The sequence below is a fragment of the Danio rerio genome, chromosome 4, assembly GCF_049306965.1.
Source record: "Danio rerio strain Tuebingen ecotype United States chromosome 4, GRCz12tu, whole genome shotgun sequence".
Classification (NCBI taxonomy): Eukaryota; Metazoa; Chordata; class Actinopteri; order Cypriniformes; family Danionidae; genus Danio; species Danio rerio.
This window is the reverse complement of record NC_133179.1, coordinates 58270779-58292985: the sequence shown is the minus strand read 5'-3', so window position 1 is coordinate 58292985 and position 22207 is coordinate 58270779. Positions and strand designations below refer to the sequence as shown.

General features: G+C 39.4%; 1 protein-coding gene across 1 annotated transcript in view; it reads right to left on the bottom strand.

The window, feature by feature from the left end:
- si:ch211-197e7.1 overlaps positions 1–20357 on the bottom strand; it is a 44753-nt gene extending 24396 nt beyond the window's left edge. Inside the window, exons 1-8 of the mRNA XM_068220136.2 lie at positions 20290–20357; positions 18593–18691; positions 13227–13338; positions 12823–12927; positions 12025–12132; positions 3615–3699; positions 2904–3099; positions 1030–2797 (exon numbers count right to left, since the gene is read on the bottom strand). Of these exons, the coding sequence (XP_068076237.1) occupies positions 1030–2797; positions 2904–3099; positions 3615–3699; positions 12025–12132; positions 12823–12927; positions 13227–13270 (2306 nt within the window). The 5' untranslated portion in view covers positions 13271–13338; positions 18593–18691; positions 20290–20357. The remainder of the gene's footprint in view (positions 1–1029; positions 2798–2903; positions 3100–3614; positions 3700–12024; positions 12133–12822; positions 12928–13226; positions 13339–18592; positions 18692–20289) is intronic.
- Between the last annotated feature and the right edge of the window lie 1850 nt (positions 20358–22207).

The following is a 22207-nucleotide window of genomic DNA, read 5'->3' as shown; positions in this document are numbered from 1 at the left end:
ACATTCGATCTTACCGCTTTCACATTAGAAGAGCCCATCAAACCCTTATTCAAAAACCCCACTAAGATAAATTTTACATCCATTACAGCCCATCCCACCACATCTCACAACACATTCCGTCAATGATAATTCAGAAGGCACTTCATTCAAAACACACTTTGCATACTAAAATTTATTATTGCTAGTACAGTGTCCGCTACCACTGGAGTTTAATAATTTATTACCCACACCTTATTATTATTATGCACCACCACTGCTAGTGCAGTGACCGCTCCTGAGGGAGACGCACACTTTATTACACACTACTGCAAGCGCAGTGATCACTCCTACCGGAGACATACACCTTACTATGCACCACTGCTAGTGCAGTGACCGCTCCTACAGGAGACGTACACCTTATTTTGCACCACTGCTAGTGCAGTGACCGCTCCTACAGGAGACGTACACCTTTTTTTGCACCACTGCTAGTAAGGGAACGCTCCTACAGAAGACGTTCACCTTATTTTGCACCCCTGCTAGTGCAGTGACCGCTCCTACATGAGACGCACACCTTATTTTGCACCACTGCTAGCGCAGTGACCGCTCCTACGGGAGACGTACACCTTATAATTATGCACCACTGCAAGAGCAGTGACAGCTACTACGGGAGACATACACGCTATTATTATGCCCCACTGCAAGAGTAGTGTAGTGAAGTCTGGATGGATGGCATAACAGTAGCAAAACGTATGTGTTTTCAAACTAAAATGCATTAGTGTAAACCGGGCCTTAGAAAGGTTTATTACCACTTGAGGTTGAGTAAACGAGTAAATTTACATTTTTGGGTAAACTATCACTTAAACAACCACTGCCAATACATTCATTTGAATGTTATTAAAAACAATCTGAAATATTAAAATATAAACAATTATTCACTGTATTTTGAAGTGCCAACAATATTTAATATTGTGGGTGTTCATTAAAATGATATATTGTGTTATGTATTATCAGTAAATGTTTAATTTGTTAGATGAAAGGACTTTGACTTACAGAGCTTTTTTGGAGGTTTTGATGACTGCTGATAGTCTGATGAGACACTCGTCTGATCTCTGGAATTTCCGAAGCTCAAACTCCTCCAGCTCCTCCTCTGAGGTCAACAACATAAAGACCAGAGCAGACCACTGGGCAGGTGAAAGGCGAGCAGATGACAGACTTCCTCTACTGAGGTGAGACTGAATCTCTTTCAGCAGAGTTTGGTCATTCAGTTCATTCAGACAGTAGAACAGATTTATGGATCTCTCTGGAGACAGATTCCCTTCAAGTTTCTGCTTGATGTAGGCAATTATTTTCTTTTTGCTCTCGTCTCTGTCATCCTGCTGTGTCAACAGGCCTCGTAAGAGTTGTCGATTGGACTGGAGTGACAGACCGAGAAGGAAGCGAAGGTAAAGGTCCAGATGTCCATTCTCATTTTCCAGAGCCTTGTCCACTGCAGTCTTCAGCAAGTTAATCATGGACTCATTTCTGCTTTTTTCAGCTTGTTTCTTGTTGTTGTCTAGAATTAGATGTTGATAAAGGGCTGCAATGAACTCCTGAATGCTCAAGTGAAGAAAGCAGTACATGGTACCAAGAATGATTCCTGTCTCCTTTTTAAAGATCTGGGTACACATGCCTGAGTACACCGATGCCTTATAGACGTCAATGCCACAGTCTTTCAGATCGCTCTCATAGAAGATCACATTGTTTCTTTCTAGCTGCTGGAAGGCCAGTTTCCCCAGTGAAAGGATGAGCTTTGGATCCCAGGAGACATCAGCTGTGTTTTCTCCATCATACTTTCTTCTGCTCTGCTGGATCTGAAAGCGGAGAAAGTGTGTGTACATCTGTGTCAGAGTCTTGGGTGATTCCTGCAGTGTTTCAGCATGAGCCCTGTGTTTCAGTTTCAGTATGTTCTGGAGAACAGTGGCTGAAATCCAGCAGAAAACTGGGATGTGGCACATAATAAAGAGAATCTTTGACTGTTTAATGTGATCAATGATTTCTCTGGCCTGATTCTGATCTGTGAGTCTCTTTCTGAAGTACTCCTCCTTTTGGGCATCATTGAATCCTCGTATCTCTGTCAGCCGGTCGATACAGTCAGCAGGAATCTTATTGGCAGCTGCTGGTCTGCTGGTGATCCAGATGAGAGCAGAAGGAAGCAGGTTTCCCTTGATGAGGTTTGTCAGGAGAACATCCAGAGAGACTGCTGAAGATACATCACGACAAGTCTTATTACCAGCAAAGTTCAGAGGAAGACGACATTCATCCAATCCATCAAGGATGAACAGGACTTTGAATCGTGTGCTTCTTGTAAGGTTCAGTCCTTTAGTCTCTGGGAAAAACTGAGTTATGAGGTCTTTTAAACTTTGTCTTTCTTTCTCCTTTAAATTCATCTCTCTGAATGGAAGAGGAAATATGAAGCTGATGTCTTGATTTTCTTTTCCTTCAGCCCAATCCAGAACAAACTTTTGCACAGAGACTGATTTCCCGATGCCAGCAACTCCTTTTGTCAGGACAGTTCTGATCTGCTCATCTTGTTCAGCTGCTTCAAACAAATGTTTGCATTCAACCTGTGTCTCTAGTGACTGATGACGTCTGGAAGCAGCTTCAAGCTGTCTGATCTCATGTTCATTGTTGACCTGTTCACTCGCACCCTGAGTGATATAGAGATCTGTGTAGATGTTATTCAGAAGTGTGGAGTCTCCTTGCTGAGCAATTCCTTCAAACACACTTTGATATTTCTTCTTCAGGCTACATTGAAACTGATTGATGGAGAACAGCTCATCTAAACACAGGAGCAAAGAAAGAGAGAGATTTAGTCTTGACTTTTCCACCTTATATATTTACATATTTGTAAGTGCCAGTCTGACACATGGCCATGAGTCTCTTACCCTGGAGAGTATCAGCAGCTTGATCTTGCTTTATCTCTCTAAGGAAAAAGAGTGTGAGATCAAGAGCTGCTTCTGTGATTCTGCTTCTGTTCTCATTATAGTCCTTTACAAACTCTTGTCTGTTTTCTTCTTGTAAGATTTTTTTAAACTTTTCCATTTCATTCTTCAGAAATCTGAACATTTTGCTCTCAAGATTCTATGAGTGAAGAAAACATTCATTCACACACAGCTGTACATCCTCAAAAATTGTACATTTATTATAATACATTATACTATGTTTGTTGAACCCTTGAACTCTGATTAACTGGCAAATATTCAAAGGTTATTTTCAGATAAACACACAACAAAAGTACATCCAGACAGGTTTCAAGCAGATTACACTTCCATATCACTAAACTAAATGATTTCAGATATTTCACAGATAACAGCCAAAAATCACATCAAAACACAACAGAAGGCTTTGGGTAAGATGTGTGAGAAGCTTTCTTACACACCGGAGCAGTTTTAGGACAAAAAGCTAACATGGTGAGATGGAATAATAGACTCTAAATTAATAAGTCAATTATGCCTTACTAAACAAATACATTTTAATTCTTAAAAGTAAATGTCAAGAAAAATTAAATGTGTTTCAGAAGCAGGATCTTTTTCAATTACCATTTTGTCTGTAATAATAAGAATTTTAATTATGATTCAAAATAAGTTTTTTTCCACCTGGAAGATCGACTGGAGATTGTCTGTGAAACTCTTGTGGTTCCTGTGAGTCTCCTGTCCTGAATCTGGTAACTCATGTTCAACACTGTAAACAGATAAAACTAGTGTAATAATACATTTAGAGGCAAACACATACAGACATATCTTACAAACACTGAAAATAATAAATGTTCTGTAGTGCTCATAATAAGGCACAGTGGACAGATTTGTTACTTGTGTAATTTGTTACATATTTAAAAAAAAAAAAAAGAAAACTTTTTTTAGATGGAAATATTTTAGAAAGAAATATTTAATTTGAAGTTTATTTTTACAAACCTTTAAACTGCAATACAGTACAGTTATTTTCCAATAGCTTATTTTCCACAAATTTGAGAAATGTATACAGGTTTAAAAATGTCATGAAGGTGAGTAAATAATGAATTTTAAATTTGCAGTTAAACCATATTATGTTCAATACAGTCCATTTGTAAAACTGCAGTGTGTAGAATTGACCTATTACTAGTGGTTGAACTAGGTATTGGAGTTCTAATTCAAAATATTGGAGAATAGCAGGTTGCCAGATTGAAGACACAAACACAAGCGAGTGTGCCTAAAGGGTGATTTATACTTCTGTGTCAAGCACATGTGTATGGTCCGGAGCAGCCTTCATGTGGTTGCATACCCCTCACCGTGGCTGATGCCGACGCTGATGCTGTCACGGTTGCAGGTTGTGCGTACTTCCTGGTGTGTCATGTGGTTTTGTTTTGCCCCTGATCAGCTGTGCTGATCATTAGTTTCAGCTGGAGATAATTATCTGTCCTACACATGTGTGTGGTGTTCTTTGTATCTTGTCAGTTAGTTATGGTTCATTGTGTTTTGTGTCTCGTCAGGACACGTCAGGTTTATCGGGTCTGCCAGATGTTCCTGAGAGCTACACTGATCTGTACTTCATCATTCTTCTTTACAGCTCCGCATCTATTTTTCTGCTTCTGTCTATTTTTGTTTGAACTGTCTGTCACTCACCAGTCATTAAAGACCTTGTATCTTGGATCCTTTTTGTTGTTGCTTTTTCAAGGAGCGTGACAGATGCGCACCTCGTGATGTCTTGATGACGCATTGAGTTTGAGCTACTTGTACATTAAGGTAGCGTTCAGAATAAAAAAAAACATCCATAAAGAAACACGATCCAGAAGAACATAAAAACTTTTTTTAAAAAAAAGCATTTCAGAAGTGTTATTGCAGAGCAACACAAACAGCATGCAGGAGTATAAATGCACGGCTATGTGCAAGGCAGGGACCGTGGGTCATGGTGGTCACTTGACACAGAAGTATAAGCTTTAGGCTTAGGCTTTCACTGTAAGCTACTCAGATATTGTTTACTTTGCAATATTTATATAATTTGCTTCATGGCTGAAATTATTAGTTTTTCATCAAAGTAACCCAGTATGCTGAACTAAAATTGGATAAACTGGCAGTTACATGGACCATATGCTAGACCATTAACTGACTTGCACATTGTTTTTCAGATAAACAAGTATGTCCACTTAGCACGTTTCTTATATATCTGCAAAAAAAACATATTATTTTTCAATTTTAGAAGATTTAATTCCTTAAATGCAGCCAATTTTTTTTTAATTAAGCACAAGATAATTCTTAGCTCTAGGTCTGGTTGATCAGGTCTGCTAAACAGACTAGTAGCTTTGTCATTGGGTGTGTTTCTATTAGGGCTGTAACGATACACGATATGAAATCGAAATCGCAAAACTCAGATCTACGATCCTGTGTCGTGGTGTGATAAGGGAGAATCGCGACACCCCGTGACTGCCTTAACAATAACGTCACGCGTGCCTGCAAAAGTTGAGGTAGTTTAAGAAGAACGTGAGGAAACACTTTTTTTCATTCGACATTTCGAGCACTGCTCCATTTAAGCCCACGCAATCTGCGTTTAGCCGCGGGAGAGCTCGCACGGAGCTCTTAGTAAGGGACCTTCTGAATGTGTCAGGAATATCAAAAACAAAACCAACTTAACCCCTCTTGACAACAGACAACAGCAGAGACATTGCCAATGCTGTCAAAGCGGCCGGGTTTTCACCGCTACCATGCTTTGCTCACACTGTTAATGTGGCTGCGAAGAGAGGGGTGGGCGTTTACCAGATGCCCCGACTCCGCAGAGTAAGGAAAGTTGTCACGTTTTTTCACTGCAATGTTGACATGGTGTTTCTGAAGAATTTTCAACTCCCTTAAATCAAACGAGTTTGGTATTGTAACGCCGGGGAGTGACACCAACAACAGAAGGTAGGATCCAATATGCAGGTTTTATTCACAGTCAGGCAAGCAGTGGTCAATACGGGAGCAAACAGATATATGTAGACAATCCAGAATCGTAGTCAGTAAACAGGCAATAGGTCGTAAGGCAGGCGGCTAAACAGGATGACAAGGATAAACAGGACTAAGAACAAAACACGGGAAAACAAGACCAGGATAACGCGTTGTAATGTCACCTTACAGATAAACAAGACTCGGCAAACTGAAGGGGTGAATGTGTGGCTTAAATAGTGTGTGTTAATCAGTCTCTGAAAGTCCTCAGGTGTGCAAATGTAATCAAGCTAGATGAGTGAGCAGGTGTGTGGGCGAAGAGCATGTATGAAGTTGTAGTCCAGGAAAAGTGTAGTTCTAAGTGTATGTGTGTTTGCCAGCGACATCTGGTGTTGTTCGCTGGTGAACATGACAGAGCCCCCCCTCTAAGGAGTGGCTTCCAGACACTCCTAATACTGTTCAGGCGGGAGGTGGAGCGGAGGCCGAACTGGGGGAGGGATGGAGGGCCAGGACCATGCAGCGGGGGCAGGACTGGAGCATGGAGCTGCGGAGGGCCTGGAGCGTGGAGCTGCGGAGGGCCTGGAGCGTGGAGCTGCGGAGGGCCTGGAGCGTGGAGCTGCGGAGGGCCTGGAGCGTGGAGCAGCGGAGGGCCTGGAGCGTGGAGCTGCATTGGCCCTGGATCATGAGGCTGTGGCCATTGAGGAAGCTTAGGAGGCGACCATTCAGGGAGCTCAGGTGGCGGCGGCCATTCAGGAAGCTCAGGTGGCGGCGGCCATTCAGGAAGCTCAGGTGGCGGCGGCCATTCAGGAAGCTCAGGTGATGGCGGCCATTCAGGAAGCTCAGGTGGCGGCGGCCATTCAGGAAGCTCAGGTGGCGGCGGCCATTCAGGAAGCTCAGGTGGCGGCGGCCATTCAGGAAGCTCAGGTGGCGGCGGCCATTCAGGAAGCTCAGGAGGCGGCGGCCATTCAGGAAGCTCAGGAGGCGGCGGCCATTCAGGGAGCTCAGGAGGCGGCGGCCATTCAGGAGGTTCAGGTGGCAGCGGCTCTGGAAGGTCTGGCAGCTCTGGAGGGTCTGGCAGCTCTGGAGGGTCTGGCAGCTCTGGAGGGTCTGGCAGCTCTGGAGGGTCTGGCAGCTCTGGAGGGTCTGGCAGCACTGGAGGGTCTGGCAGCACTGGAGGATCTGGCAGCACTGGAGGGTCTGGCAGCACTGGAGGATCTGGCAGCACTGGAGGGTCTGGCAGCACTGGAGGTGGCGGTGGCAGCTCTGGAGGGTCTGACAGCACTGGATGGTCTGGCAGCACTGGAGGGTCTGGCAGCACTGGAGGTGGCAGTGGCAGCTCTGGAGGTGGCAGTGGCAGCTCTGGCAGTAACAGCTCTGGTGGTGGCAGCTCTGGCAGTAACAGTTCTGGTGGTGGCATCAGCTCTTGTAACTCAGGTGGTGGTGGCCATTCTGGTGGCTCAGGTGATGGTATTTCAGGAACTGAAACAGGAACTATGGCAGGAACGGACAAGGAACAGGAAACCATCTTGTGAGCAGGTGGCAGATTGGCGCTTACCACATTGTGAGCTGGAGGGCTGGTTGTGACCACATTGTGAGCTGGAGGACTGGAGTCGGCCATCTTGTGAGCTGGAGGACTGGAGTCTGCCATCTTGTGAGCTGGAGGACTGGAGTCGGCCATCTTGTGAGCTGGAGGACTGGAGTCGGCCATCTTGTGAGCTGGAGGACTGGAGTCGTCCATCTTGTGAGCTGGAGGACTGGAGTCGGCCATCTTGTGAGCTGGAGGACTGGAGTCGGCCATCTTGTGAGCTGGAGGACTGGAGTCGGCCATCTTGTGAGCTGGAGGACTGGAGTCGGCCATCTTGTGAGCTGGAGGACTGGAGTTGGCCATCTTGTGAGCTGGAGGACTGGAGTTGGCCATCTTGTGAGCTGGAGGACTGGAGTCGGCCATCTTGTGAGCTGGAGGACTGGAGTCGGCCATCTTGTGAGCTGGAGGACTGGAGTCGGCCATCTTGTGAGCTGGAGGACTGGAGTCGGCCATCTTGTAAGCTGGGAGTGTGGTGATGGAATGAGCAGCAAGCCCCGTTGCCAGCGGGTCTTGCTGTCCTTTGCCCCCCCCCCAAAAATATTTAGGGGTGTCCTCCACCTCTCCTACAGTGAAGGGGGACCCACTCATTTGAAGTGCAAGATCAATATAACCTTCTAGAGTCCCGTGGGGGTCATGCAAAGGCATTGTGGAATATAGGGGCTCAGAAAGTCCTCCACGAAAGAATATCATCAAACATAACTCACTCATGGATGTTATGTGTGCCAGTTCGATGAATTCCTCCACGTACTCCTCAATGGACCGTGCTTCCTGACGCAGACGCATGATTGCAATACCCACTGGATCCATGTTGTGGCCGAGTCTTCTGTAACGCCGGGGAGTGACACCAACAACAGAAGGTAGGATCCAATATGCAGGTTTTATTCACAGTCAGGCAAGCAGTGGTCAATACGGGAGCAAACAGATATATGTAGACAATCCAGAATCGTAGTCAGTAAACAGGCAATAGGTCGTAAGGCAGGCGGCTAAACAGGATGACAAGGATAAACAGGACTAAGAACAAAACACGGGAAAACAAGACCAGGATAACGCGTTGTAATGTCACCTTACAGATAAACAAGACTCGGCAAACTGAAGGGGTGAATGTGTGGCTTAAATAGTGTGTGTTAATCAGTCTCTGAAAGTCCTCAGGTGTGCAAATGTAATCAAGCTAGATGAATGAGCAGGTGTGTGGGCGAAGAGCATGTATGAAGTTGTAGTCCAGGAAAAGTGTAGTTCTAAGTGTATGTGTGTTTGCCAGCGACATCTGGTGTTGTTCGCTGGTGAACATGACAGGTATTCTTGAAAGAAATAAGTTTTTTATTTGTTTAATGTTTACTTGACTTGTGGTTTGCAGCACAGGCACTTTTCTGTAACCGTGCTGTGCTCTTTCTGTTTGAACCTTTGGAAGTGCTGACTGACAGGTGCGCGATGCGTGAGGTCAGGAAACACGACGAAGCTTTCAGTTAAGATGAACACAGTTTCTATAGTTATACTTTATTTAGAGATAAAGGTATATGGCTCTGCATATAATCACTCTATCTTGCTGGAGTTTATAGCCGTTTCGCTTTACTTCAGGACGCATTAATGCCGCTCTGAAGGTCTAATCGCTGTTTTAAGTTATCCAGAGCTGTATGAATGTACAAATCTTGAATATTACAATAGTATTAAATATTACAATTGTAACAACACAAACAGCAACACTTTTGCACAATCGATACCCAGCTGATTCAGTCGTTTCATAAGAGGACCGCGCCTCTTCTTTTTTCCTTGTCAACATAAAGGCAGTGAGATGCGCCTTATTTTCGGCCCCTTGTTCAACTGCAAGGCATAGGCCTACTTAATTTGCAGGACGATAACGGATTATTGTGCCTACAGACACATTTGCCAATAAATGCATATTTTCCGTGAAGCGAGCAATTTAAGTCAGCTATTTTTATTTGACGGAAGAAAAAACATGATTGGAAAAAAACAGCCTATGTCGGTTGTTAAGAAGAATCAGTCAGTATTTTTGTTTTGTAATATAAATTAATTATTTAAGTGAAAATAATTTAGGGCAGTCCTATTTATTTTATTCATTTTATTTATTCTGCTCTTCTGTGCTTAACACTGCAGGTGCGTGAAGATGCTCTGTTTTTCTGTTCTGTTATTAATATATAAATATAAAAATAAATCAGTATTTTGAAATGCAATATTTAATGTGTCAGACAAAAAATAGACACGTCAATTTATTTAATATAAAATTAATAGTAATCTGACCAATTAACCCTTAATAAGCGATTAATGAGCGGTGGTTGTCATTTAGCAAAATTAACGAAATGAGCATCCCTAGTAGCCATTTAATTTACTTGTTCTATGTAAGAGAACTTGATTGAAAAATAATTTTCAACATGCTTGAACCATCTACACAATGGAGTTTAGTTCTGTTTGGTTTTTCGACAGTATTTTGTTACAAAGAAAACAGTGATATAGCTTTGGCTATTTATTTATTTTATACATGGCTATTTATATTATTAATAATTTGCATAGTTAATATTGTTCTTTGATGTTCAGTTTAAAAAGATTTTTCAAATGTTATTTATTAAAAAAAAAGTTTTACAAATCTTTTTTTTCCCACCCCCCACAAAAAATAAATAAATAAATAAATAAAAAATTGTGATACGAATCGAATCGTGGGTCAAAAATCGTGATACGAACCGAATTGTGGGTTTGGTGTATCGTTACAGCTCTACTTTCTATCCAAAGATGCGACCTAGACTTATGAGTAACCCTGGAATATAGCATAAAAATATGCGCAAATAAAGCAGTGTTTCCATCCAATCAGTCAAAGTGAGCAAAATCTTCACTCTTCCTGCTAGAATTGCACAAATATCAGACAGAAAAATGTAGTTGAGTGCATTGGGGTTTACCACTGTGGTGTTTTTTCTTCTCTAATAACTGAGTTGTGCCTGATGATTGTGAAAATGAACTGTCCACCAAACACCAAATTCAGTATCTCAGAAAATGAGAATATTGTGAAAAGGTTCATCATTGAAAACACTTGGTTCCACACTGTAATCAGCCAATTAACCCAAAACCCCTGCAAAGCCCTTTAAATGGTCTCTCAGTCTAGTTCTGTAGGCTACACAATCATAGGGGAGACGGCTGATTTGACAGTTGTAAAAAAGGTAACCATTGACACCTTGCACACAGAGGGCAAGACACAAAACGTCATTGCAAAAGAGGCTGGCTGTTCAGAGAGCTCTGTGTCCAGGCACATTAATAGAGAGGTGAGGGGAAAGAACAGATGTACAAAAATGTGAAGCAATAGGGATAACCACAGCCTGGAGAGAAACTGCAGCTGGAGCCAGTGCTTCAAGAACCCCTACGCACAGACATCTGCAAAACGTTGGTTTCAGCTGTTGCATTTCTCATTGTCAAGCCACTCTCGAACAACAGACAGCGTCGGATGTGTCTTGCCTGGGGTAAATTTAGCATTTCCTTTGAAAACCAGGGTTCCAGAGTCTGGAGAAAGAGAGGAGTGGCACACAATCCACAGGGGTTGCTTGAGGTCCAGTGTAAAGTTTCCACAGTCAGTGATGGTTTGGAGTGCCATGTCATCTACTGGTGTTGCTCCACTGTGTTTTCTGAGTTCCAAGGTCAATGCAGCTCTATACCAGGACATTTAAGAGTACTTCATGCTTCCTGCTGCTGAGCAGCTCTATGGAGATGCAGATTTCATTTTCCAACAGGACATGACACCTGCGCACAGTGCCAAAGCTACCAGTAACTGGTTCAAGGACCATGGTATCCCTGTTCTCAATTGGCCACCAAACTCACCTGACCTTAACCTCGTTGAAAATCTATGGGGTATTGTAAAGAGAAAGATGTGATATGCCAGAGCCAACAATGCAGAAGAGCTAAAGGCCACTATCAGAACAACCCGGACTCTCAGAACACCTAAGCAGTGCATAACACAGACTGATCCACTCTGTGCCAAACCGAATAGCTGCAGTCATTCAGGCTAAAGGAGCCCACACTTAGTATTGAGTACTGTGCATGCTCATACTGTTCATCAAGATTTCAAAAAATCTTTTCTTTGTATTGGTATAGAAGTTAAATAATTTGGGTTTGTTTATTATGTGTAATCAAAAAGAAAATAAATAAACACTTGAAATATGTCAGTCTTTGTGGAATAAATGTGTACATTATACAAGTTTCACTTCTTAAATGGAGTTAGTGAAATAAATGAACTTTTGATGATATTCTAATTATATGAGCAGCACCTGTATTCTATTTCAGCAATAGTATTTATGACATTAAATATTTAGTATGTATTTTGGCTTTGTTTCTGTCACTTTTATTTCCATAGTTCATGCATTATCTTTTTTATGCAAGCATACACATCTATCTTTGTTGCCCAGTTTATGCTGAATTAAAAAACTTTAATTGTCATACGTAAAATATATAAGCACAAACTACTATACATATATGCATATTTTTAACATTAAACAAACAGTTCATATGTGAGTAGTAATGTGAAGCACAAAATACCTTTGAGCAGATGATGGTGTTTTCTCTCTGAAGTTTGGTAGAGGATGTTCTTTAGACCGGTCACTCTTCAGAGACACAGAGCTGGACACACATGATCCTGATCTCACACTGAACACACAAACACACCACAGGAATATGAATATATGAATTTGGTCTTTTCATCACTTTCAACAGAACAACTGTTAATGCATTAGATGCAAACTGAACTGCTCTATGTTGAATGTACAGAAGTCTGTGTACTACCAAAAGATTATGCCTCAACTCATTCACCAGAATAAAGATCATTAGGTAGATGACTGTGTGGTATGTTTATTATTTAAAGGAGAAATGGCTTAGATAAGGCAGTCAGGTAACAATTTGAAAGATGAGATAGCACAATTTTCACAACAACTCTGAATTATTGCTATACATTTGCAGCAGAGGAAGAAGAATTGTTTTCCCCCACACCAAATCCACCCCCAGGCCACACCCCCAACAATAACACGACGTCACCCAAGACCATACTATTAGAAAATGGTACTGAATATCCAGATTTTTCAAGGTATCATATAAAAAGTAGAAATGTGTAAGAATTAAGTGGATACACATATTAATAATTTTACAGCAATAAAATCTCATGATGAATACTGAAATTTTGGCAAACAGTCCATGTGTGAGCAATAATGTGAAGCACAAAATAACACAAAATACCTCTGGCCAGATGATGTTGTTTTCTCACTGAACTACTATACATTTATGCATATTTTTAACATTAAACAAACAGTCCATATGTGAGCAGTAATGTAAAGCACAAAATACCTTTGAGCAGATGATGGTGTTTTTTCGCTGAATTTTGGTGGATCTTCTTTTGACCAGTCACTCTTCAGAGACACAGAGCTGGACACACATGATCCAGATCTCACACTGAACACACAAACACACCAGAGGAATAAACTGCAGGACAAACTTCAGTCTCCTTTAAAGGTGCAGTATGTAGGATTGACATATGAATAGTGGTGGAACTAGGTATTGCAGTCCAAATTCAAAATATTGGAGATTTTTTTTTTTTTTTTTTTTTAGTTGACCCCTCTGATGATGACTCACATAAGCAGGTTGCCAGAATAAAGTTGTACAGGACTTAGCAACACAAATAAGTGCATTGTTGTTGGTGTATGTTCATCAGAGAAAGTGTTGAAATAATGATGTAAAAACAGAGTCAATACCTGTGTTTCTCTGAGAGAGAGTCTTTTACTCGCTCCTCTGCCATACTGCAGCTAAAACATCAATGCAGCCATTAGCAGAGCTTTGAGGAAACAATCAGCCGCTGACCATCACCTGGAGATTACATAATGAGGGATAGAACACTTACATAGTTTTCATTATTTAACATCATTCAAAGCACTCCACATGATCCAGTCTACGGCACACCCAAAACATGTGACTAAAATAAGCTGGTTTCAAGCCACATCTAGGGCAACTACCTCTTATTTTATAATCTATGCATACCTGAAACGAGCAGATCTGAACAGATATATCACCCAGGTGAAACTATCGTCCCGTCCACTAAAGACAAATTTATGAATAACTTACCTGATTTTTCTCTATTTCTAATGCAAAATGACCATGTTGTAGTAACAAGCAGTATGTATGCTATCTTTACCAACACATTAAACACTGTGGCACCCATCAAATCAGAAAAGGCTAGAGAGAAGAAAACTACACCATGGTATAACAATTATACTTAAACTCTCAATACAGCAACTCGTACCCTTAAGGCTAAATTAGAGGTCTGCAGAATTGCATACAAAGATAGTATGTCCAGCTATAGGAAGGCTCCAAAATCTTATTTTAAGGTTCTTATTTAACACTGTTGCTAAACTAGCAAATGGTTGTTTTCTGAAGAAAATGTCCCTACGCAAATTAGTAGTGATGTTTTTTTCAGTGATAAAGTAGACTTTACACAGGAAAGAACAGGTTAAACATCTTTTTTTACTTCTGCAGCAAGCAACTGACATGAATACTCATGAGATTCTTCTGTCTGTCCTCGAGACAACAAACAAGTTAGTTTGTTAATAGAATATTTCAAGAAGTAAAAAAAATATATATATAATATTATTTAGTCTGTCAAGATAACTTCAAGTGGTAGCCAATTTTTAATAATTGATTTTATTTTTTATTAATTAATTTAATAAAATTCATCAGCTGGCAGTTAAGGGTTAAATGTAGTTTGTTTAAGGAACATAAGCTTGTTGTTGTTGTTGTTGTTTTTTGCAGTTTTCTTCCTGATCAACTGGAAGGTCTGCTTTAACTTTACTTTCGAGTTCAAGACTCTGTGTTAGGAGTTTTTTTTTTTCAAATGATCTGAAACACTCAAGTCAGACTGATATAGAAAAGTACAAATATTTTCAATAAATTAAAAAGTATACTTGACATTGTGTTTAAATGGTATTTGAGACTGACAACTTCAGGATCAAAAAAATCCCATCATCATTTCCAAGAGTTCATGAGCTCACATTTAGCTGATGATTGATAATTGATGATAATTGAGCCTTAAACAATCATATTCATGTGATCCTCGCAGAATTAGTTCATAAATAAACTTCACGTAAATCTTATCTATGCCAACAGGCCATAAGTCCGTCTCACTATTGCTGTCTTCCAGCCATTATAGCACAGACACCACAAGTGTTGTTCCACACAAGTTGCAAAACTGAAGCTAGTACCAGCCGACAATTAAAAGAACTAAAGCCTTTGCGAAATCTGTCAAAATACAGCACTGGAAGTAACGGGTATAAATGTCTTTCAGCCAAAAATCTAGTTAGGAAGATGAGTAAAAACATAAGCAGAGCCTGTCAGTTTTGTGTATAAGTAGCATACATTTACAGTGCAATAAGCAGACCTTTTTGTCCCATGTTACTTACAATCAAGGAGGCATTCAGCGATTCAACAATAAAAGGCAATACACACCAGAAGTGATATTTATACATAGGAACTGTTAGTGCTCAAAGAAGTAAGTGCTAGTTAGAGTTTGGAGGTTCTTTTTTTTTCTATAAAGAGAGGAGTGTTTCTACAGATGGTTTGTCAAGCCCTCTCACCACTTCTTAAATGCATGTTTTTATATGGAGTTATTACAGGAACGTGTCTGGTGCAAATTTGCTGGTGCAAGTGTTTGATAAAGTGTCAGAGAGATAAAAGAGTGTGTTTTCTATAGGTGGTTTATACAGCCCACTCACCTGTGTGAGGCACACTCAAAATTGATAATGTTTTGGGGTTGTTGTGTGGTGAAGTGGGAAGAGAATAGGAGGGCCTAATTTTTTGTTCAGGTTATAAGAATTGAAATATTACAAATATTTTTAATGTCTTTGACAATTCAAAACATGAGCTGAAAACAGAGACTGTTGACCACAACCCAGCAGGTGGGAATGTGGGAAAAACCAGTTCCTGCTGCATTTGCATCTGAGTCTGCTGAAACTCGGCTTCAACCACGTCAACTCACACATATGGTCATTTCAATGTTTGAATGTTCTAGATTAACCAAAGTGACTTTATCTATCATGTTTCATATCATTTGAAATGTCTCAGTGCGATTGGTACAATGGTCTCATTCTCTCAGAAATAGACTTCAGGCATCTTTTGAACCACTGTGAAGGGTGTGACTTTTCCACAGGCAGCACTAAATGCAAATGCCTTTTGTTATGCACACACCCCCTTCCTTGAGGGAATTCTTGGATTATTTAAGGTAAGGTTTGAGAAAGGCTCAGGGCGATTCTGCTTACCCAGATCAGCCTATATTTTGAAGTCAGGTATGCATCTTTTCATCTTGGATTTGTCTTTGATAATTTGATGTTTTGTATTGATCGTTTATGAATTAAATTATTGAATTGGCATAATACATTTACCTGACTAATAAATTAAGTTTTGAATTATTCAATCCTCGTGTTATTATCACTGGTAAATGTTGTTGTTCATAGCACTACAAGCCACTGTACAGGTTAGTAACGGACTAAAACATGTTAGACGGAGCAGCGTGGCACGCTATACAATGTTGTTAGAGATCTGACTAACATATTGGCATTAATTCAAGTATACTTAGACTGTAAAAGGCCAACTATGAGTTTTTTATTTAGAACAACAAAATATTGTTAAAACTAATCTAAATGTGGGTATTTAGGCCTTCATCTACAAACTTATAATCCTGTGCGATTATTATTAAAATACTTTGTCTTGATTAAGTAGATAACAGATCTATGGGGACCACATAAAAATCTCCTAAATTGAGTAATGTAGGGTTCTGCCTTTTTAGCAGAGTGGTTAATCAACTCTGTTTAATGAATAAGACTGACAAGCTTGTATTAAGAGATTGTATACCCGGCCGGTGCAATACTCGAAACACTATGGGAATCTGAATAAATGAGAATAAGGTATAATAACTGTAGGAACTCATCGGCATTTTTCAGTGGTCAACACAAGTTGAATCTGAAATCTTGGGCATCTCCAATGGTCTCATTCATTGAACTAGCTTGAGGGCTTATACCATCAGGATAACAGAGCGCCAATTGATTTTGGGCTCCTCTGACCAGTACTTCTCCGCAGATGTTCTGGTACCCTTCGGCTAACTAGCCAATGATTAATTAAATCAGTTAAATTAAAACACAATGGCCCTTACAGGATCTTCAGCGGAAACCATTTCACGAGACTTTTGATTGACTCCTGGTCATGTGCTCGCCTTGGGCACATCCTGCTAGAAGCACAATTTCGTAGAGACAAAGAGATCTCTAGAAACATTACTGCATATGAACAAAAGCTAATCTCTTAATGTTAGAACTAAGGCAGATGTATCTTTGAATAATATGCCATAATGTTCCTCATATGCTGTTTATTCCAATCAACCAGGTTAATCAATGTGTTGTTTTAACCCTTATAACAGAGAAAAATAATCTGTATGTGTCTGAAATGTATGATGTCTGGTATTGAACGAAAGCTAGTGACATTTGCAATACGAAAGAATATTCAATCATAATCTAAAATAATGTGAAAGGAAACAAAATAATCTTCTCAATGTTTTATAATTGGAGTCAGATAAAACGAGGATAAATATATTAATATTCTAAACAACCTCATACTAAAATTGGAGTCAGATATGAGTTAAGTTTAATATAAATCAACATTGTGCACTGGAAAGACCATGCAGTGAACCTTCATCCACCAGTGGATACCGTCATTGGACCAACTGGCTGGACCCTACAAGGTGATCTCGGAAGAGATGTGTTTTTACCTGTTTTAATACCAGTGAATCAGCAGACTTTGTGGGAATGGGAAGATCATTCCATCGGTAATGTTTTGTAAAGTGACTTGTAGACTCTTTGTGATGGTACCACAAGGAAATGCTTTCTCACTAACCAAAAGCCCCTGGATGGTATGTAGACCTTCAGCAGCAGGTGGAGGTAAGAGGATGCAGTGCCAGTGGCTGTCCTGTAAGCGAGCATCACTGAATTGAACTTGATGCAATCCTCTACTGGTAACCAATGCAGAGAGGTAAAGAGAGGTGTTACACTCCAGTTGGGCTCACTGAAGACCTGATGAAGAATCTTACGATTCATCATATCAAAAGCAGCAGACGGGTTCAGTAGAAATGATTATTTAGAGCCTGCTTGGGGAATGAGGTTACCCAGGTCTGCTTAAAGATGGTTGGGAATGAGTGGAGTAAAGTGTTTATGGTGTGGGTTAGGGCCGGCACTATGGTTAGGGAAATGTTCTGGAGGATGTGTGAGAGAATTGGATTCAGAGGTGGAAACAAAATGCAACGTCCCCACAACGTTGGAATAAAACATCAATCTGACGTCATGTTAATGTCTTGTGACGGCTGGGTGTTTAAGGCCATTTGGGTCATCATACAGTAAACATCCGTCATCTTCTCATCAGTGACATCATCTAAACAGGCTCTAAGTCAATGCGTGTAAAGATTTTGGACCTCTTCTTGGACATTTTTAATGTTTCCAAACAGTTCGCTGCTATTCTAAATCGCCCATGTCTTGAGGTAGTTCATTATGATGTGATTTACCTTCTATGTGCGATATGACTGGACAGGAATCACAGGACAAATTTTTCTATCCCCATTGACAAGAGAAATCTGTGAGAAACACGTAAACCCGGGACATGAAGCTCTAAGTGGTGATTGGAACCAATTTGAATGTATAATTGAAGAGTATGAGAGCAGATATAAATCAAAACTGTAAATTGATTCATAAACAATAAATGTGACCTGTTTATAATTAGAAATAGTCTAAATTTTCCTTTTATTGGCAAAATCATTAAAAAAGTTGTTTTTAATCAGGTTATCAAGTTCTTAAACTTCAGGGGGTGTTTAGACAATTTTCAATCTGGTTTCAAAGCACATCACAGTACAGAGAGCGCCCTTATAATGATAATCAATGATATACGCCTAAATACAGATTCAGGTAAAATAACAGTGTTGGTATTGCTCGATCTCAGTGCTGCATTTGACACTGTCGATCACAGCATACTTCTGAATAGGCTGGAAAACTGGGTTGGGCTGTCTGGCACGGTCCTCAAATGGTTCAGATCTTACCTTAAAGGTAAAGGTTACCATGTGAGTATAGGTGATCACAGGTCGAGGTGGACACCCATGACATGTGCAGTCCCACAAGGCTCGATTCTGGCACCTCTCCTGTTAGCCAAATAATGAGAAAGAACAACATCTCTTACCACAGCTATGCTGATGACACACAGATCTACCTAACCCAGGGGTGGGCAAACTCAATCCTGGAGGGCCGGTGTCCTGCACAGTTTAGCTCCAACTCTTATCGCACTTATCTGCTAATAAACTTCAAGTGATCTTGAAGACACTGATTAGCATGTTCAGGTGTGTTGGAGCTAAACTTTGCAGGTCTCCGGCCCTCCAGGATCGAGTTTGCCCACTCCTGACCTAGCCTTACTGCCTAATGACTACAGCCCCATTGACACCCTCTGCCAGTGCATTGATGAAATTAACAGTTGGATGTGCCAAAACTTTCTTCAGTTAAACAAAGAGAAAACTCAAATTATTGTGTTTGGGAACAGAGATGAGGTTCTCAAGGTGAATGTGTACCTTGGCATTAATGGTCAAACAACAAAAAATAAGGTCAAGAATCTTGGTGTGACTCTGGAGTCAGATCTGAGTTTCAACAGTCATGTCAAAGCAGTCAGTAAATCAGCATACTATCATCTCAAAAACATAGCAAGAATCAGATGCTTTGTTTCCAGTGAAGACTTAGAGAAAATTGTTCATGCTTTTATCAGCAGCAGGGTGGATTACTGTAACGGCCTCCTCACTGGTCTTTCTGAATTTCCAGTGTATGATATGTGGTATATAAATAAACTTGCCTTGCCTTAATTTGATGGTCACTTAAAATTTGAGTCAAATTAAATTCAGAGCAGAAAACAAAGATTTCAGAAGCTCTAGAAAAGACTTACAGGCATTTAAACTTCGACCAGATTACATTCCAGGACTGATAGAATGTGCTCATGTGCAGTGTGTATTAACCCTCAAGAGACTAAAGCAGCTATTGATACCAACCAAAAGCAAAACTGTATTGTTTTAGATAATCCAGTATTGGTGCATATCAAAATACCTATATATTTGACAACATTACTGCAGGTATATCCTGAAATATTAATGACTGTGGGCGAGTCATCAAACCAAAACCACTGCAGCTGAAAATATTCATACTGTTTCTCTAAACACAAGTGTGCTAATAGAATATTTCAAGAAGATATAAAAGGTATTTGAGATTAAATCTGAGAGGTCTCTTAAAAATACTCAAAGCAGTATTGAACCTATAAAAGATGATTAAATAGTTTGTCATGATATTTTTATTTATTTAGTTAGTACTAAAAGCGCGTCAAGCTGACAGTTAAGGGTTAAATGCAGATTGTATAAGAAACATCAGCTTGTTTTTCAGGAGAGCTTCTTCCTGTTCAACTGGAACATCTGGTTTAACTTTACTTTCGAGTTTGAAACTCTCAGTGTTTAAAATTATGTTTTGTGCTGAATGATCTGAAATGATCAAGTCACCATGATATAGAACAGTACAAACATTTTCACGGGATTGAAATTAAAGTGTTTTTGATACAAAGTTCAAATGACTGTTTTGAAAAAAATCAAAAGTTTGTTTAATCAAAAGTTTGAGGCTTTGATCTTCAGGATCAGACATTTAAATCACACTCACACATAAAACCCCTTCATCATCTCCACAAATCAGCGTAATGTAGAAGTGTTAAACTCACATGCAGAAGTACAGACGCTCTTGTGCAGCAGGAACACGATCTGAGCTCTTTCACTCTTTCAGTTCACTAAATAACACATGTGTGATTTACAGGTATATCCTGAAATATTAGTGGCGCTGACATGAATATTTATCATATTCTCCTGACTGTGGGTGTGTCTTCAAGACAACACACAAACCACTGGAACTTAAAATATTTGTGAACATGAAAGTTTTTTTTATGTTTTTTAGTACAGCCTAAGAAAACAATTCTGTTAATGCATGTCAGTTTTTAAATACAATATATATATATATATATATATATATATATATATATATATATATATATATATATATATATATATATAGTGCAACAGAAATATATACTTCTGGAGCTTTTCAGACATGTAATACATGTTACATATGGCTGCTGTATTTTGTTGTCTATTTTTAAACACTTAAAATTGGTCTTTAAAATTTGGTATTTATTTTCCAATAAACTTCAATTTATTTTAGTCCAACCCTGTTTCAGCTGTAGTTTAAAATGTCTTGAGGAAATAGTTTGCTCCCTTCACATTCCTCCAGCCAATCACACTCAATGCTGCAGTTTGTAATACAAAGCATTTTTATTATTAAATATCACTGCAGTTCATTTCATATGTCACTAATTGCACAATAACACTAACACAATCATTTAAATATGCTACGTAAATCAGTCTACAGAGCAACGACCAAGTTTTCAAGTTTACCCACCCAATAACTTGTTTTCAGGTTATTTTTATTTTAAGACCATGAGCTACAAGTCAAAACAAATTCGATATGCTGTAATATATTTAATGTTGTTTAATTTTGCATAAGCAAAGAGCAGTATAGCCTTAATTACACATTTTTAAAAGATTGTGAGAGGTTTCTCGGTTGATCCGCTGTAATTGCACTTAAACACTATATACCTATTCCATTTATAACACTGCAAACTTGACTTCGCAGGCTGGTCATCTTTAAATGCAAAAGGCATTTATTATACCTAGACTGCTGCTGCATATGGGATGTTTCTCTACACAACTGTAAAAGTGCGCTTTTTAGCAATGTCAAAATGAAAGCAAACATTCAAAGGGCTATGCGTTGTCAATTTTAGCTTAATTGTAATCATAGTAATAATAATATTAATGAATAAATTAAAATATTATTTATAGTGTAGCCTACTGTGGGACTGTGCAGTGAACTATTTATTTTTATTAAAACATTTTATTAGGCTACATCTTCCCGAACAACTAATGTGAAAATGACTGGCAGTTGAGTCTCTGCTAAAATTTATTTAACAGCAAATTTCTTCTGCGTTTCTTCCTTTTAGAGCTCAAGAGAGTTGTGTTTAAAGATTTATTTGACCAAAACATGTAATTAATTAAGCTGATCATCTCATGTCACCCACTTTTCTCCCTTGTGAGTTGAGTGCGCCTCCATCGCCGTGTCCACGTTTTATTTTCGGGCGCACCTGACCTGACGCGGGGACCGGATCTCTGGACTATAGGACTAGCTTTAATCTCACAATTTTCATAATTTAATTGCTATATATATATATATATATATATATATATATATATATATATATATATATATATATATATATATATATATATATATATATATATATATATCATATATTTTAAAATATTTAAATGTGTGTTCTAAAGGTTGGAACGACGGGAGAGTTTGTAATTAATGACAGAAATAATTTTAAGTTTTTACTTATCCCCTATGCCCTATTAATTTAGAACAATATAACATTTAAACATTGAATGATTAAAAATAAAAAAGCATTAAGATCATCTTTCTTAGGTGTAATTTGCTTTTTACCTATATTTACAGTTTAGTTTTAGCGATCTTCATATTTACAGTTGTGCTCCCTTTGCAGTGCACTTTAAAAACACTGATGTCATTTT